This window comes from Entelurus aequoreus, linkage group LG02 (assembly GCF_033978785.1).
Source record: "Entelurus aequoreus isolate RoL-2023_Sb linkage group LG02, RoL_Eaeq_v1.1, whole genome shotgun sequence".
In the NCBI taxonomy this organism is placed as follows: Eukaryota; Metazoa; Chordata; class Actinopteri; order Syngnathiformes; family Syngnathidae; genus Entelurus; species Entelurus aequoreus.
The window spans coordinates 61,952,395-61,968,311 of NC_084732.1; the positions used below are offsets into that span (position 1 = coordinate 61,952,395).

Here is a 15,917-nt window from a genome sequence, read left to right on the forward strand (position 1 = left end):
GAAATGCACTTGTTTTAATAAATAAATACAGCGTTTTAAAAGCATACACAATCTTTGTAAATATATTAGTCTGTGGTTAAAAGGACTTGAAAGGACTCGAAACTCAAAATGCAAGACTTGGGACTTGACTTGAGACTTTCCAGTCTTGACTTTGACTTGACTCGGGACTTGCCTGTCTTGACTCGGGACTTGACTTGAGACTTACTTGTGACTTGCAAAACAATGACTTGGTCCCACCTCTGGCTGTATGTATACTTTTGACCCAGCAGATTTGGTCACATTTTCAGTAGACCCATAATAAAATTCGTAAAAGAACCAAACTTCATGAATGTTTTTTGTGACAAACAAGTATGTGCTCCAATCACTCTATCACAAAAAAATAAGAGCTGTAGAAATTATTGGAAACTCAAGGCAGCCATGACATTATGTTCTTTACAAGTGCATGTAAACTTTTGACCACGACTGTATCTGCAGTAGAGATTTACTTTACAAAAGAGAAGTGTGGGATACTTTTCTTGTTGCCTTATTTGTATTTGACTTAAATGGATAGAAAGAAGAAAAAAACGAAAACAGAGAGGGAAATTGCTGGGACTAGCGGGGGATAATACAGAGAGACAATAACAATAACTACAACAACAACAACAGAACAGCATCAGCAAATACTATTTGTAGAAATATAATACGAAAAGTGATAGCAAAGAAGCAGGAATTGAAGTAAATACTGTATTAACAACACATAAATTATTTTCTGATTGGTTTAAATTGCGTAGTGTCTTCTATTGTTGGTTAAAAGTAGCAACAGTTGATTGATGGCTTGGTCCGGGATTGGTTATTTTGATCTGTATGTACAGCGATTTTAACGTGTAAAAAAAGTTGTTTGTCTGTAACTCCTCCCTGCCTTTCCTTATACTCACCACTAGTCGGGGCCTTGCAGCCACTGATCATGTTATTCTGCCTTGAAGTCAACAACAATGAACCACGCTCAAAAACTTGCTCAGAGCTGCCAAGCTTCATGCTTTGAACGTGATAGTTATGCAGTTTAACCCTTTCACACTTGACATTTCTCACGCTTATATTCCCCATTCATTACTCTATATTTTTCCGTAATAATAAACTTTTGTTTTCGCAGCTAGCCGTAGTTTGTGTAACTCTGATTGATCGATCAAAATCCACTGTGCCTACATTTAACCAACCACGGAAGACACTACGCAATCAAAAACAACATAAGGCAAGTCTTGGCGTTTCTCTTTCACACCGCTCAGCTGTACATTGTTTCTGATTGGTTTAAATTCGGTGGTGTCTTTCGTGGTTGGTTAAATGTAGACACACCTCAGCGACGCACACACAAATTGTATTACACGCTCACAAATCAGGATGCGCTCACTCAAATAGTACATGGCAGAAGTGTCGCAAAAGTCATGTGTAAAAAAAGACAGCCAATAGAGGGTTGCTGCTTCTTGCAGATGGCGCATGCGAAAATTGTATTACACGCTTGCACTTCTGAATGCAGGCGCAGAAGTTGTATTACAGGCTCACAAATCTGGATGCACGTGCTCAAATCTTACACCACAGAAGTGTTGCAAAAGTCATGTGTAAGTAGACAGCTGATCGAGGATTCTTTTTGATTAGGGACAGACAGACAACTTAAAACGCATGTACACGGATCTAAAGCACTTGTACACGGATCTGAATACACACACTCGGATTGATATACAGACACACAAATTAGTACACACGCACACAAATTAGATTACACACGCACAGATTGAGATACACGTTTTGCAGTGGTGTGCCGTCAGGGCCAGCAGAGAAGAAGAGCCTTCTCTGCTGGCCTAACATAACCAGAAATCCTGATCATAATTAAAGATAAAATATTTGTTTTATTTACTTTCCCTAAATATCTAAAGGTATTTATATAATCTTCATGTCATATTATGCTCGTTCCAGCGCTGTTGTTTTTAGTTTTAGTTTGTACACAATCAGAATTCAGCTAGCTTATGTTGCCATGCTGTACCAAATCTGCCCAGGGCCTTCAGAATCAACAATGCGGGCGTCCGTGCACTGTAAGTGAACGGGGACATGGAGTGATAGACAGTTGCCAGTCAGATCACAAGTTATTGTCAGTAAGGCCTTCGAGCTGGCCTCACGTTGAACGTGACATTTACACGTCCTGTGATTGGATACTCACCGGGACCGTTAGCGGATGAATTTGAGAACACAGAGTTGACAGACAGTTGCGATAGCCAATCAGATCACAAGTTGTTGACAGTAGCCTATCCAAGTAGCCTGAGGTTAACGAGACTGTGGTTGGATACTCACTTGTCACTCCAAAGTGAGTATCCTTTCACAAGTTTCAATTTAGCAGGAAGCAGGAAGTGTTGCGCCGTAGCCAGACCGAGATAGCAGAGAAGGAGAACAAAACAGATATATATTTGAAAAGCCATTTTCAAGAAGGATATTTAAAGAGAAACTACATCTTGTGAGATGATGTTCGCCAACCCCGGAAGTTAGCTCAGCTGTTCTGGAGATAAAATGCTCGCCATTTCCACTCGAATAAGCCGACGACGAGGGGTACCACTGGCTTATACGGCGTCGAATAGGTCTTACTAATTGTGAGTTCAAATATTTTTATTTTTTCACTTTGAATATGTTTTTATCAATTTTAATTTTGACAGTAGCACATAAGATATGTTTTAATTGCTGATGCGTTTTAATAGATTTTTAAATGCACCAGAAAATAACCCGTTTTGTATACTGTTGATGTGATTCAATGCGCAGTAGTGCGTAATTGTGTTTCTGTATAGTATTTCCCCAGCAATGGTCATGTGCTGACATCAATTATGATATTTTGAGAGGTAATCTTTGAAGTCGGACATCAATGAAGGCCGAGGTGGGAAACGCACGGCCTGCCACTGACGTTTTGAAATAATTTTGCTACAATAATGCTTCCATACCCCTTGACTACATCAACACATCAACGGACGGATATGATGTCGTATTATACAAGCGGAACCAGGCGATGGTTAGCAAAACCCAGCAGAAAGCTCAGTAAAAATCACCCCACAAAAAATAATAGTTGAATATAAGCCCAGAAGCGTGAATGCATTAATCAGTGCAGTGGGCAATACCGTAAATGTTGGTATCGTTAAGCCCCCAAATAAATACAGGGCATGTTACTTTAAAAATGTCAAGATTACTGAATGAGATTTGCTTTAATTTGGGAACAATTTAACAGTATATGAATACAACCAAATACAATTAATACTACAGTACTACTATTTGTATCAATCCCCAGCCTGAGTACTTAAACATACTTTGCTTTATTCAAAACAAGTGTTGCTCATTACAGTTTTAAATGATCTATTTTTGGAGAGTGCCTTTTTTTTTTTCTGTCGTTGCTTCTTTTTTTTTGCCAGTATTTACACATGTCCTTTTATTGAGGGCCTCACTGAAAAGTTTATTATGTTTGCATATGATAATAAAGAATCTTGAATCTCAAATCCGGGACCCCTTTTAGCTGGAAAGAAATGCTACCATAGAAAAAGTCGTAATCAACTCACAAGACGTCATGTTTTTTTGGATGCTTTACTTTTGTTGGACAATATTCATATCACATATTCGGTCTAGTCGAGGTGTGACTTTATGCATATACTTAGAGGTAGTGTATGTCACTGGCTCAAAAAAAGATCACACCACCAGCGTGTTATAGTTACAAATTTAATAAAATATAAATTGTACTTCGACCCAAAATAAGATGGATGCCGTTTATCGCTGTCACTCAAGGCTGCCTCGTACACACGTATATATGCCTTTAGACTGTGCACATACACAAGATCAGTCAGAGAGAAGCCACAGACGTAATATGAGAAGGATGTTCTAATATCTACGGTACTCCTCCACACCGGCAGCGCTTAGCAGAGACTCCTAACCAAAACTTGTCCGTTTATTTACAGGTGAATTCCACCCTCCGTTCCTTTTCAACATAATGAACTGTGACCCTGCCCAACAGCAACACTCGTTGCTCGTTGGGGACAGTAACTGCAGAATGACAGAAGTCAGTGTCCAAAAACGAGTCCAGTCCCCAATAACGCCGGAAAAAGATGTTGGAGTTGTCGCTAGTTGTTTTTTTACAATGAAAAAGTCACTAAAAAGGATTGGAAAAGTTTCCAGATCAACTCAAAACAGCAAAATGTTAACTCAAAAAATGGTCCGGTGGCAATTTACCTGTATATTCAAAGATCACTGATTTTCTCATTTTGCTTTCAATCAAAAGGAATTTGGCCTCAGACAGCTCATCAATCATCATACAGAAACCTGATGTGCCACAGCAAACGGGTTGGAAATCAGTACTATAAATTACCAAAAGTGGTAATTTTCCTTCACATGTGCATTACAATGTATTTATTTAAATTATAATGGAGGAACAGTGTGGTTTTCGTCCTGGTTGTGGAACTGTGGACCAGCTCTATACTTTTGGCAGGATCCTTGAGGGTGCATGGGAGTTTGCCTAACCAGTCTACATGTGCTTTGTGGACTTGGAGAAGGCATTCGACCGTGGGGAGTGCTCAGAGAGTATGGGGTATCGGACTGTCTGATTGTGGCGGTCCGATCCCTGTAGGATCAGAGTCAATGCATTGCAGGCAGTAAGTCGGACCCGTTTCCAGTGAGGGTTGGACTCCACCAAGGCTGCCCTTTGTCACAGATTCTGTTCATAACTTGTATGAACAGAATTTCTATGGCGCAGTCAGAGCGTTGAGGACATCTGGTTTGGTGGCTGCAGGATTAGGTCTCTGCTTTTTGCAGATGATATGGTCCTGATGGCTTCATCTGGCCAGGATCTTCAGCTCTCACTGGATCAGTTCGCAGCCGAGTGTGAATGGTTCTCGCCCGGAAAAGGGTGGAGTTGCCCACGTGGAGGAGTTCAAGTACCTCGGAGTCTTTTTCATGAGTGAGGGAAGAGTGGATCATGAGATCGACAGGCGGATCGGTGCAGCATCTTCAGTAATGGGGACGCTGTATCGATCGTTGTGGTGAGGAAGGAGCTGAGCCGAAAGGCAAAGCTCTAAATTTACTGGTCAATCTACGTTCCCATCCTGACTTATTGTAATGAGCTTTGGGTTATGTACGAAAGGACAAGATCACGGGTACAAGCGGCGGAAATGAGTTTCCTCCGCCGGGTGGCGGGGCTCTCCCTTAGAGATAGGGTGAGAAGCTCTGTCGTCCGGGAGGAGCTCAAAGTATAGCCGCTGCTCCTCCACATCGAGAGGAGCCAGATAAGGTGGTTCGGGCATCTGGTCAGGATGCCACCCGAACGCCTCCCTAGAGAGGTGTTTAGGGCACGTCCGACCGGTAGGAGGCCACGGGGAAGACCCAGGACACATTGGGGAGACCATGTCTCCCGGCTGGCCTGGGAACGCCTTGGGATCCCCTGGGAGGAGCTGGACGAAGTGGCTGGGGAGAGGGAAGTCTGGGCTTCCCTGATTAGGCTGCTGCCCCCGTGACCCGTCCTCGGATAAGCGGAAGAAGATGGATGGATGGAAGGTTTATTTTAACTATCTTGAAATGTAATCCATTTAAAAGGTTATTTTTCTCTGCTTTCCTGTCCTGCAAATGAGTTAAACAAAGATTTGTTATTTATGATGTGCACTATCAGTTGTTATCAACTAGGGGTATCTGTCCAATGAGAGACATATGTCAGTCATATTGGAGTAGAAAGGTTACAATAATCAAAAAAATTAAATACTTCTGCAATTCCCACTGCTTTCACATGCTGATGCAAGACTTGTTGTCCTTCTGTACAAACTGAACTTTCACACCTTTCTCAGTTTGCACAGTGCCTCCTGGGCCTGTCGTCGTCCCTGAGAACAACACTGCTGACATCCAGGTGGTTAAAATAAGCTCTGGCAGTGATGTCACTCTAATGGTCGTGGCCAACCCCCAAGAAATGTTTTATCTAAAAGGCAAAGCCCTGATGGTGAAAAAAGAACTGGACTATGAGGTAATCAGTACACAGAAACACACTTTTGTATTTTGCTGGGGTGTGTAAACAGGGCGTTAATGTGGCGGAATGCAATGATTGGTGTTCATAGCTGTCAATCATAGACAGCTCAGCTTCGTGAAGCAAATGTGTACTCTCTCTCTTGGCTGCGTTGTTTTTTCCCTACAGCCTCGAGTGGGGCGCAAACCCAGGTTGACGGTGTGAGAGGCCAGCGTGCGGACTACTGAGCTAAAAGTGCAGGCAATCTCTGAAATCCCAAGCACTGTTCTTGAAGTTGATTGGCTTCTGTTACACTCGTGGCGAAGACGATGACCAAATTATTTTTAAAATGGATGATATTTTTGCATTGTTGCTGTTTTGAGAAAATCCTGATTATTTTTTTTCAAACTGTGTTTTCGGGGTAGTGGGAGGTGAGGTGTTGAGGGTGGAAGGCGATTGTTGAGATTTTTTTTTTGGGGTGGGTTAGACCAAAGCCGGCGGCTTTTCTGGGTGTTGTTGATAAATGGCTTTCGCTTTGCATAGTAGAGTTTTAACTTGCATTTACAGATGTAGCGACCAACTGTAATTACTGACAGTGGTTTTCTGAAGTGTTCGTGAGTCCATATGGTGATATTCTTTACACACTGATGTCGGTTTTATATGCAGTACCGCCTGAATCGAAGGTCACAGGCATTCAATGTTGGTTTTCAGCCTTGCTGCTTACGTGCAGTGATTTCTCCAGATTCTCTGAAACTTTTGATGATATTACGGACCCTAGATGGTGAAATCCCTAAATTCCTTGCAATAGCTCGTTGAGAAATGTTGTTCTTAAACGCATTTGTTTACAAAGTGGTTACCCTCGCCCCATCCTTGTTTGTGAATGACTGAGCATTTCATGGAAGCTGCTTTTATACCCAATCATGGCACCCACCTGTTCCCAATTAGCCTGTTCACCTGTGGGGTGTTCCAAATAAGTGTTTGATGAGCATTCCTCAACTTTCTCACTTTTTTGCCACTTGTGCCAGCTTTTATGAAACATGTTGCAGGCCTCAAATTCCAAATGAGCTAATATTTGTTTACCAATTCGAACGTTAAGTATCTTGTCTTTGCAGTCTATTCAATTGAATATAATTTGAAAAGGATTTGCAAATCATTGTATTCTGTTTGTATTTTCCATTTACACAACGTGCCAACTTCACTGGTTTTGGGTTTTGTATATCTTAAAAAGGTATATATTGCCAATATTGGTGATACTGATACTTTTCTTTTTATTTTGATATTTTTCAAAAGCAGGTCAAACTAATTATATTTTTGTATCAACAAACTTAATAAAAATGCAACAATATTTAATGCAACAATATAAGAGAAAAAAGACATTTTATTACATAAAATTGTTTGAGCAAAATAAAGTCTTTACTGCAAGAAACTAAACAGTACAAAAAGTATCCATATTTGGATTGATCCGTCCACTTCTACTCTTGACACTATGCTTTTTTGCCCTTTTTTTACATTGCATTGTTTTTCTTAGTTTTCTTATTTAATTGTATTTGTAGAATGTGCCGAGAGCCACAAAAAAAAACACCTGCTGATCACAAATGGCACATGGGTTACACTTTGGACACTTCTGGTCTTTCACTTTTAGTCATGAATGATGGTTGACTCCTGCAGCTTAAAGTTACGGATGTACAGAATACTGGCACTTTGATATTGTATCAACAATAAGCTGACAATTAATGGTCCCTCTCACACCCGTACAGTACTGACTTTATACTGTAAGAACCACCATCACCTTTCAGGTAACCATCTGTGTTTAAAGTAAAGAAGCATGTGTGCTCAAAGTAAATTGCGTAATTAATCTGCATATATACTTGACTGATGCGATACTTTATATTATTAATCGAATGTGTTACGTGATACGTTTGACAGCCATCATATAAATACATTATTATTACTTAATATTTTGTTATCATGCACTGGTCATAGGAATAAATACCATAATGCTGAACAGACTGCCCTTTGTTTTGCACTAATGTATGTATGTAATGTATGTCTTGTAGGCTGTACAGAATACAGCAACTCTAGTGGTGTGGGTGCAATGCAACAGACCCGGTTCCAAATCTGTGAGTAGAACATCCAACAAATACAGAACATGAACCATCAGTCCAAAACGTCGCCATTTTCTTCTCTTTAAGCTGAACGAGTCTGTTGAAGTGGTCGTGGAAAATATAAATGACAACCCCCCAAACTTTGCTCAGAACCACTATATACTGGAAGTGAATGAGGTGAGCTGTGCATGAAACATATATGTTGTATATATATATATATATATATATATATATATATATATATATATATATATATATATATATATATATATATATATATATATATATATATATATATATATATATATATATATATTTATGTATATGTGTTCTGTGTCTTTCAGCTGACTACAGTCAACTCCAGCGTTGGACTAATAGAAGCTACTGATGTTGATTCTGAACCACTGTATTATCGCTTAGAGTCTGCCATGGTAAGTAAGGCAATACAGAACAGCAATATAATCAATAGAATCTTCACAGTCTTGTTCTTTTTCTTACTGCTGTTCTGTGTTTTTTAACCACTGTACTTATTTACTAATGTCATTGTATTTGGATTAATTTAATTCAGTCATCAGATACAGTTCACTGTTGATCCATTTACCTGTAGCTGCTTCACCATAAGACCGGATTCGGACTATTTTAATAATTAGAATGGCATCTGGTAAACACAGCAGTGTTACATAAAAAAAAAAAAATACATATTTACTCAAAACATCCTGGTGATTGTACTCTTGACTTTGCTGAGTGTGAGGCTTTGTCTCATTTTGTGCACTTCCATACTTACACCTAGTCTTTAAAATGCATAAGTACATTCATTCACTGAGAAGTGAGGAAAATGCAGTGCACTGTCAGTACATAATGTTGCACTAAAAACGGCCAAAATGGGGAATGCTCAGTGATGGAACTTAACCCGCAATAACCGCCATCTTGATGTAGCCAAAGAAGACTTACAGTACTTGAGTGGTTGCAATTCACCATTAAAGTAGAAAAGAAGAGGGTAAATGTTGTGATCATCATTTCCGGTAAGTGCATAACAACAGTAATTGATTTAGGACAGCACTCCACTTTCAAAATGTGCGCATTTAGGAACAAATTACACACTTAATATCCAAATAACACATGATAAACAGCGGGTGCAAAGTGTAATTGTGTGTTGTATTACTGGGAGTGTTGCGAGTGATGTACTAAGACTGTGTGTACGATTGGTAACGAGTGCAAAAGTGTTGCAGGCAGCCATATTTACAATAAATGAGATTTTTGCGTATACTATGCGGCTGACCCTATACAGACACTCATTTCCCTCCACTCCCTCCGCATTGATGTTATAATGCTCCTAGCTGTGTTGTTTTGCTATGTTTTGAAACATGCAGCAGACAAATTTAATATGTGCCCCTTTTTCTGAGCAGTTTAGATGCCCTCCTGCAATGCAATCTACAAAGTACAATGGAACCCACTTCTTAGCGCGCCAAAGATGCACTGTGGGAGATGCTGGCACTAACTGCGAGAATGGGCTGGAATGATACAGACGCAATATAATGCATATAGCAAAAGTTGTTTTCATATACATAAGAGATATGTTGATAAGATATTTTTAAAAAAACGAACGGCATTTATAAAAACGATGTGTCTGCTGTTTACAAATCAGCCCTTAAGTCAATCATCAGCTCAAAGGTAGAATGACTGGATACGTCTAATATTATCATATATTGACTATTAGGACAGAAATATGTTGATTGATGACACCAGCACAGAATATTCTCTCTCTCCATTGTTTGCACATATTGCCTCATTCTGACTGCAGCATAGCCGTTTTGGAAGGATGGAAGGATACATTATTGTAATTGTAAAATAAATTAAAATGTTCAGCACAGACCCCGTTGAAGAGCAGACATACATTGTACAGGATGACAGAACAGGAACACTGATGGGTCGCCACTCACGGCACCCCGGAAAAGATGAACGCAGGTATATGTGCAGTCCATGGTCCATGGTGTGTGCGTTATGTCTATTGGCGTGGAGTCGCTCTGTAGGCACGGCCAACAATGTTCAACTCCCTAGGTGTTGTTGAAGGGGGGAGGAATTTAGAGCGGCTATCATTGTAATGTCCTCACTGGGATGTTTTTACAGCACGGCCTCGCAAAGGCCATTTCATAGAGTCGAATTGTAGATAAGGATTGTTGTTTTCCAGGCGAGCAAACACAATCCATTCCATTCTGGTTGATCAATCTTTACATTTTAGAAAGCCTCTCCAGTTTGCGATTCAATTCGGAGATCGCCACAGTCTGTGTTTCCACACCCCGACCTAAGCCATCTAACGCAACCTGCCAGTTTGCAACATGCACATTTATATCATGCTAAATATAGACGCAAAACAGCAGTTGCGAAAAGGTTTTATGCTAGATAAATCAAATTGCAAGCGCTAAATGATTACATTTGCATCTCCACCTACTACTATTGTGGGCGATCTAATAGTCAGCATGTATTCTGTATGTACATGAAGACAGACATGCCAAATAGATTGCGCTCGCTATTTTGCTCATTTAAGAGACGCAATCTTTAGTAGTAGATTAGTAGATCAGCTTTGCTTGCGCTATCAAGCACCAGTTTTGATACGTGCAAATCTTTAGTACAGTAGATCGGGCCCACTGTACATAGTTTTTAAAGTGTACTGTCAGAAGTATTAGTGTTGGTAGACTGTGTTGCCTCTGGATTCACCATAATAGTACAATGCATCCATTCATTCATACAAAAGTGTCATTACTGAATTTATTGAATACCATTGTGGACCATTGGCAATGGGGGCTAAGATGTTCACAGTGCCCTCTTGTTATGTGATCAATTGTTGTTTTTCTCTGTTAAATTAGGATAAATATTTCCACTTGGAGAACATCAACACTCCAAAATTACTGGTTAAAAGTGTAATGGACTACGATGTTGTGCAAAAGATCTCTCTGGTGTTACATGTACAGGTACAGTACGACAACATTATTCAAAATAAATCCTTTGCTGATTTTGGTTGAATCTTTTTTTGTGAACTCTTTTTGTGTGTGAATCCCTCCAGGACACACTTAATGGTTCAGCCTCCAATAAGCCATTCTTCACATCTGTGGCCACCATTACAGTGCACGTGAAAGACGTGGACAACCGTCCCCCATGGTTTCAGCCATGTTTGAGGACTAACTTGGGGCTCGCTAAGCTGTGTTTGAGCACGGGCTACAGAGGCAAAGTCAATCTGACTGAGAAGGAGGTGGGTGTACATGATGGTGATCTACTAGTAAACCTGCATTGTTGTCTCCAAAATGCGTCAACTTAATGTTCCTTGACTTGTCACAGCAGGAGGATGTACCAGTGGTACCTCAGTTTTTGGACCAAAATGTTGTCCTGGTTTTCGTATTTGGTTTTTATAGCTGGTTTTTCGACACGTGATTTCTTCCCGGAAGTGTAAACCAGCACCCTAGACAAGTCGCCACCTCATCGCAGGGCCAACACAGATAGACAAACAACATTCACACTCACATTCACACACTAGGGCCAATTTAGTGTTGCCAATCAACCTATCCCCAGGTGCATGTCTTTGGAGGTGGGAGGAAGCCAGAGTACCTGGAGGGAACCCATGCAGTCACGGGGAGAACATGCAAACTCCACACAGAAAGATCCCGAGCCCGGGATTGAACTCAGGACTACTCAGGACCTACGTATTGTGAGGCACATGCACTAACCCCTGTTCCACCGTGCTGCCCTTACTCTAAATTATTTGGTTTAATTCAAGGTACAATTGTATTACTAAGCATTAGATTAGATTAGATTAGATGTCTTTATTTGCACCCACAGGTAAATTTGGCTTGCAGTGAAAGACAATCATACAAAACAGTATAATAAAAAAACAACTCTAAAATAGCTGCACAAATTTTCATCATCCCCATCATCATTCAATGCTGCCTCATAAAGTGTATTTAATGTGTTAAGTGGCTACCCTCAAAGTGCATTGCATAAAATGCATAAATAGCACTTCGTCATCATCATCATTACCAATATCAACATCCTTAGGTGACAAAACACAACTCAGTGGGGAAGCTGTGGAAGAGCAGATTTGGTCAGATAATGCTCCATTAACCCTAAACATAAACATATTTTTCCTCAAAACAGAAGTAGTTCTGGGTTTTCACAACCCAACCAGCAGGGAAGTGCAATAAAGTCCTAAAGTCTGTATTACTTAAGACGGAGGAATTGAAAATGGTATTAGTTTAAGTTCATTTGAATGCAATGTTGGTTTTTTGGATTTGCAAAACACCTTTGAAAGTTTTTCAAGTATACCGCACATGCTGCAGAATGACTTCATGATTTGGATCCACAGGAGGGCCCACTGACGCTGGAACCAGGTCCAGTGTTTGCTAAAGACGGAGACAAGAACAGAAGCGAACAGATCAGCTACAGAATATTAAGAGGTGAGGTTAAGCAATATTGGTGGCCTCGTGGTGATTTATTTTTTCTTTTGAGTACACATAACTCCCTGCTGTTTCAAAAGCTTCTTTGCTCACTTCCTACTAACTTGCTTTATTTTTTGGTTAATTTTATTTCTGCTTGTGCAGGTGCTTGGCATATAGTAAATGCATGACACATCCTTTTTGAAGCCACTTCTTGGCTCCAAATTTTAATGCGTACCACATTGAAATTTGGCACGCCTCTATATCAAATCTCTATAACGTCCCTCCTGCTACATCTTCTTATTGTCTGTCAGACCAAGCTGTGTTAAAAAGTGGAGTTATGATGCATATGGCCATCTAACAAGGGGCACCAAATCTATTTGTTGCAGTCCAAATATATTTGTGGTGGACCGCCACAACTAAAAGCATGAAAGAGGAGAACATATAAAAATAAAAATATGTACAAATGGTTGTAAAATCATGTCAACAAACTGCCATAGGTTTAAAAATCCTTTATAGTTATCATTTTCTTTATGGTTAGCCAAAGTCACAAGGCTTGTTTCGGTTATGTCGACAACTGCTAATGTTGACGTGGGTCAGACAGTCTTAGTAGTGTCAACTCTAACAAATGTCACTGTCCTTTTCTATTCACAAAATGCACGCATATTAGTTGTTATACCTTAACAATGTTTACGCTTGTTGACATTTTTTTCCAGTAACATTTAATCCTTTCTTCACGTTTACCATGAGCAGGGCTAGGTAAGATAATACATTTGATCAATTATGGGTTTTTAAATTTTTTTACCTTTTTAACCAGTTTTAAAAATGTTTTGCAATATCTATTCACAAGGCTTTGGCTTTTGCGGCAGCTGTACTGCCACACTACATTATGATCATGCAGCGTTGTTTGCAATGCATAATCATAACGTAGTTTCTGACTAAAACTGTTATTTTTATTATTAATTATATTTGTAACTGAGAGTCTTGTAAGATCACCGCTAAAGAGAGGACAGCAGGCGTACTAGCCAGGTGGCTTTGTTAACAAATACTGAATTATTCTCCCACACAGAGCAGTATCAAGTGCGCCATAAAAACCAAGGCTACACTTCTGGCCTTCACAATAAAATTGCTGTGTATTACATCTTGTCTGACTGCGCTAACAAACATGGCGTGCATAATTACTGTTGAAGAAATTTGCAGTGGTGGAAAGTTGCAATACAAGTACACTTACAATTGTAATTCCTTTTCTTTTTTCAAAATTGCACTTTTGAGACTTTGAAAGAAGTTGAAGCTGTTCAAAGTGTTTTTATTATGAATAAGAAAAGAAAGTATATTTTTATTTCATAATAGATTTTAAACATTTTCAGTATTTAAGTGTAGATTGAATCAAATTGTATTTAATCTAATCAAATCGAGATTAATCGATTTGTGAGGTGAATTATATAGCACTTTTCTCTAGTGACTCTCAGGTTGTTGGCACGAACGCTCTACCAACCAAGCCGCGCCGCCCCTTGGACTCTCTCTCAAAATCGAGAGAGGTTGTCCATGGTACCCAGCCCTAACCATGAAAACTGTATTTATCTTTTGTTTTTTTAGGGAATGAAGGGAACATATTCCAGATAGATGAGGACACAGGAAACATCAGCATGTCAAAAGCTGCTGATATTGTGGGCCCCATAACACTCACTGTTCTGGTAACACAACAGCATATTGCACTCAATATTGTATTTCTAAACAAGCAGATGAATCAAGTGCTTGCTTTGACTTAGGCATCACAGGTGACCAACAGAGACCAGTTTGCTGTGACTCAGGTGACCTTTGAGGTGATGAAGAAGAGCAGGAACCCTCCTCGCTTTGAGAAGGAGCGTTACGAGGGATTTATCTACAGCAACTCTGTGCCTGAAAGCATGATCCTCAGGGACCGCAGCACATATCGGCCCTTCAGGGTTCGAGCCCGGGATGAGGACTTTGTTGGTGTGAGTTCTTTTGGGCGTTACTTTCCTTGTTCTCATTCATTTGGAGTATAAACCCTGATTTGGATGTTTGCGTTTTTTTTATCTGATCAGTCCAAGCATAGAAAGACTTTAAAAAAAGAGTAGATACAAAGGATGCAGGTGCCGATTTGATATTTTTTTATTTTGTAAACAAATGCCGCCCATATACAGTACAGGTCAATATGTTTTTTTAATTTTCATGACTATTGTATTGTATTGTATTGTATGACTATTGTAGATTGTCACTGAAGGCATCCAAACTATGACACCTGTGAAGTGAAAACCATTTCAGGTGACTATCTCTTAAAGCTCATCGAGAGAATGCCAAGAGTGTGCAAAGCAGTAATCAGAGCAAAGGGTGGCTATTTTGACGAAACTAGAATATAAAACATGTTTGCAGTTATTTCACCTTTATTTTGTTAAGTACATAACTCCACATGTGTTCATTCATAGTTTTGATGCCTTCAGTGACAATCTACAATGTAAATAAATAGTCATGTAAATAAAGAAAACGCATTGAATGAGAAGGTGTGTTCAAAATTTGGCCTGTACTGTATGTTTGCTCAATCGTGGCATATATTGGAAGAAAAAAAAACGTATGCATGTCAGTTTGCGTTACAGCTGAGGAAGCATATTATTAGTCGTGTTATTAGCCCAAACATTTTTGCCTTTTTTTTCTCTTCTTTTGCTCTCGTTTGTTTTTTTACATATAGTATTTTTTTGGGGATATTCTTCTATGAACCAGCGTCCACTGCAGTGGACATTTGTACTAGTTTTTTTTTCTGAAATTTGTAACTCTGACAAAAGAAGTAAACCAACCAAAAACAAATGTCCCCTGCAGAAGACGCTAATTAGGTGACACCTCTGTCGGTGCAGTGACCATGTTTCCCAGTACAGCGGTATCTCCGCTGTCATTAGTAAATCCTTTTTAAAGGTCCGATGAAGACTGAACCTTATGAAAACCGAAGCAAACTTTTCCATAAGAACTCATTTAAATTCAATTAATCCGTCAAGGACACCCAAAAATATGAGCACAAAACACTTTTCAAAAAGAATAATTGTAGTTGTACATGCAGAAAATCATGTGAAGTACATGTAAATGATGAATTTAATGTATAATCACTTACTAGTGAAGACTCTTGTTGGCGAAGATAGTGATGAGTCGAGAGCAGTGATTTTCAAACTGTAGTACGTGGGCTTCATCTAGTGGTACGCCAAATCACTTAAGTGCAGTGTTTTATTCAAACATTCAAACAGTGTTACAGTTCAAACTCTGTAATGTTACAGTGGCCACAAATATTAAATATACTTGAGAAATAAAGCCTCAGCCTTGTTTTTAAAGATTACTTAGACCTACTACGATACCGTGTTTAAATGTTGGTTATTATAGTGGCACTTGGAAGAGCCAAGATTTTTC

At 39.5% G+C, this 15,917-nt stretch overlaps 1 protein-coding gene across 1 annotated transcript in view; it reads left to right on the forward strand.

The window, feature by feature from the left end:
* Positions 1-15,917, forward strand: part of cdhr5a (cadherin-related family member 5a) — a 42,457-nt gene that overhangs the window by 7,655 nt on the left and 18,885 nt on the right. Inside the window, exons 2-10 of the mRNA XM_062068620.1 lie at positions 5,826-5,998; positions 8,035-8,097; positions 8,170-8,259; positions 8,427-8,513; positions 10,947-11,051; positions 11,144-11,329; positions 12,437-12,527; positions 14,103-14,200; positions 14,276-14,482. Coding sequence (XP_061924604.1) covers positions 5,826-5,998; positions 8,035-8,097; positions 8,170-8,259; positions 8,427-8,513; positions 10,947-11,051; positions 11,144-11,329; positions 12,437-12,527; positions 14,103-14,200; positions 14,276-14,482 — 1,100 coding nt within the window. The remainder of the gene's footprint in view (positions 1-5,825; positions 5,999-8,034; positions 8,098-8,169; positions 8,260-8,426; positions 8,514-10,946; positions 11,052-11,143; positions 11,330-12,436; positions 12,528-14,102; positions 14,201-14,275; positions 14,483-15,917) is intronic.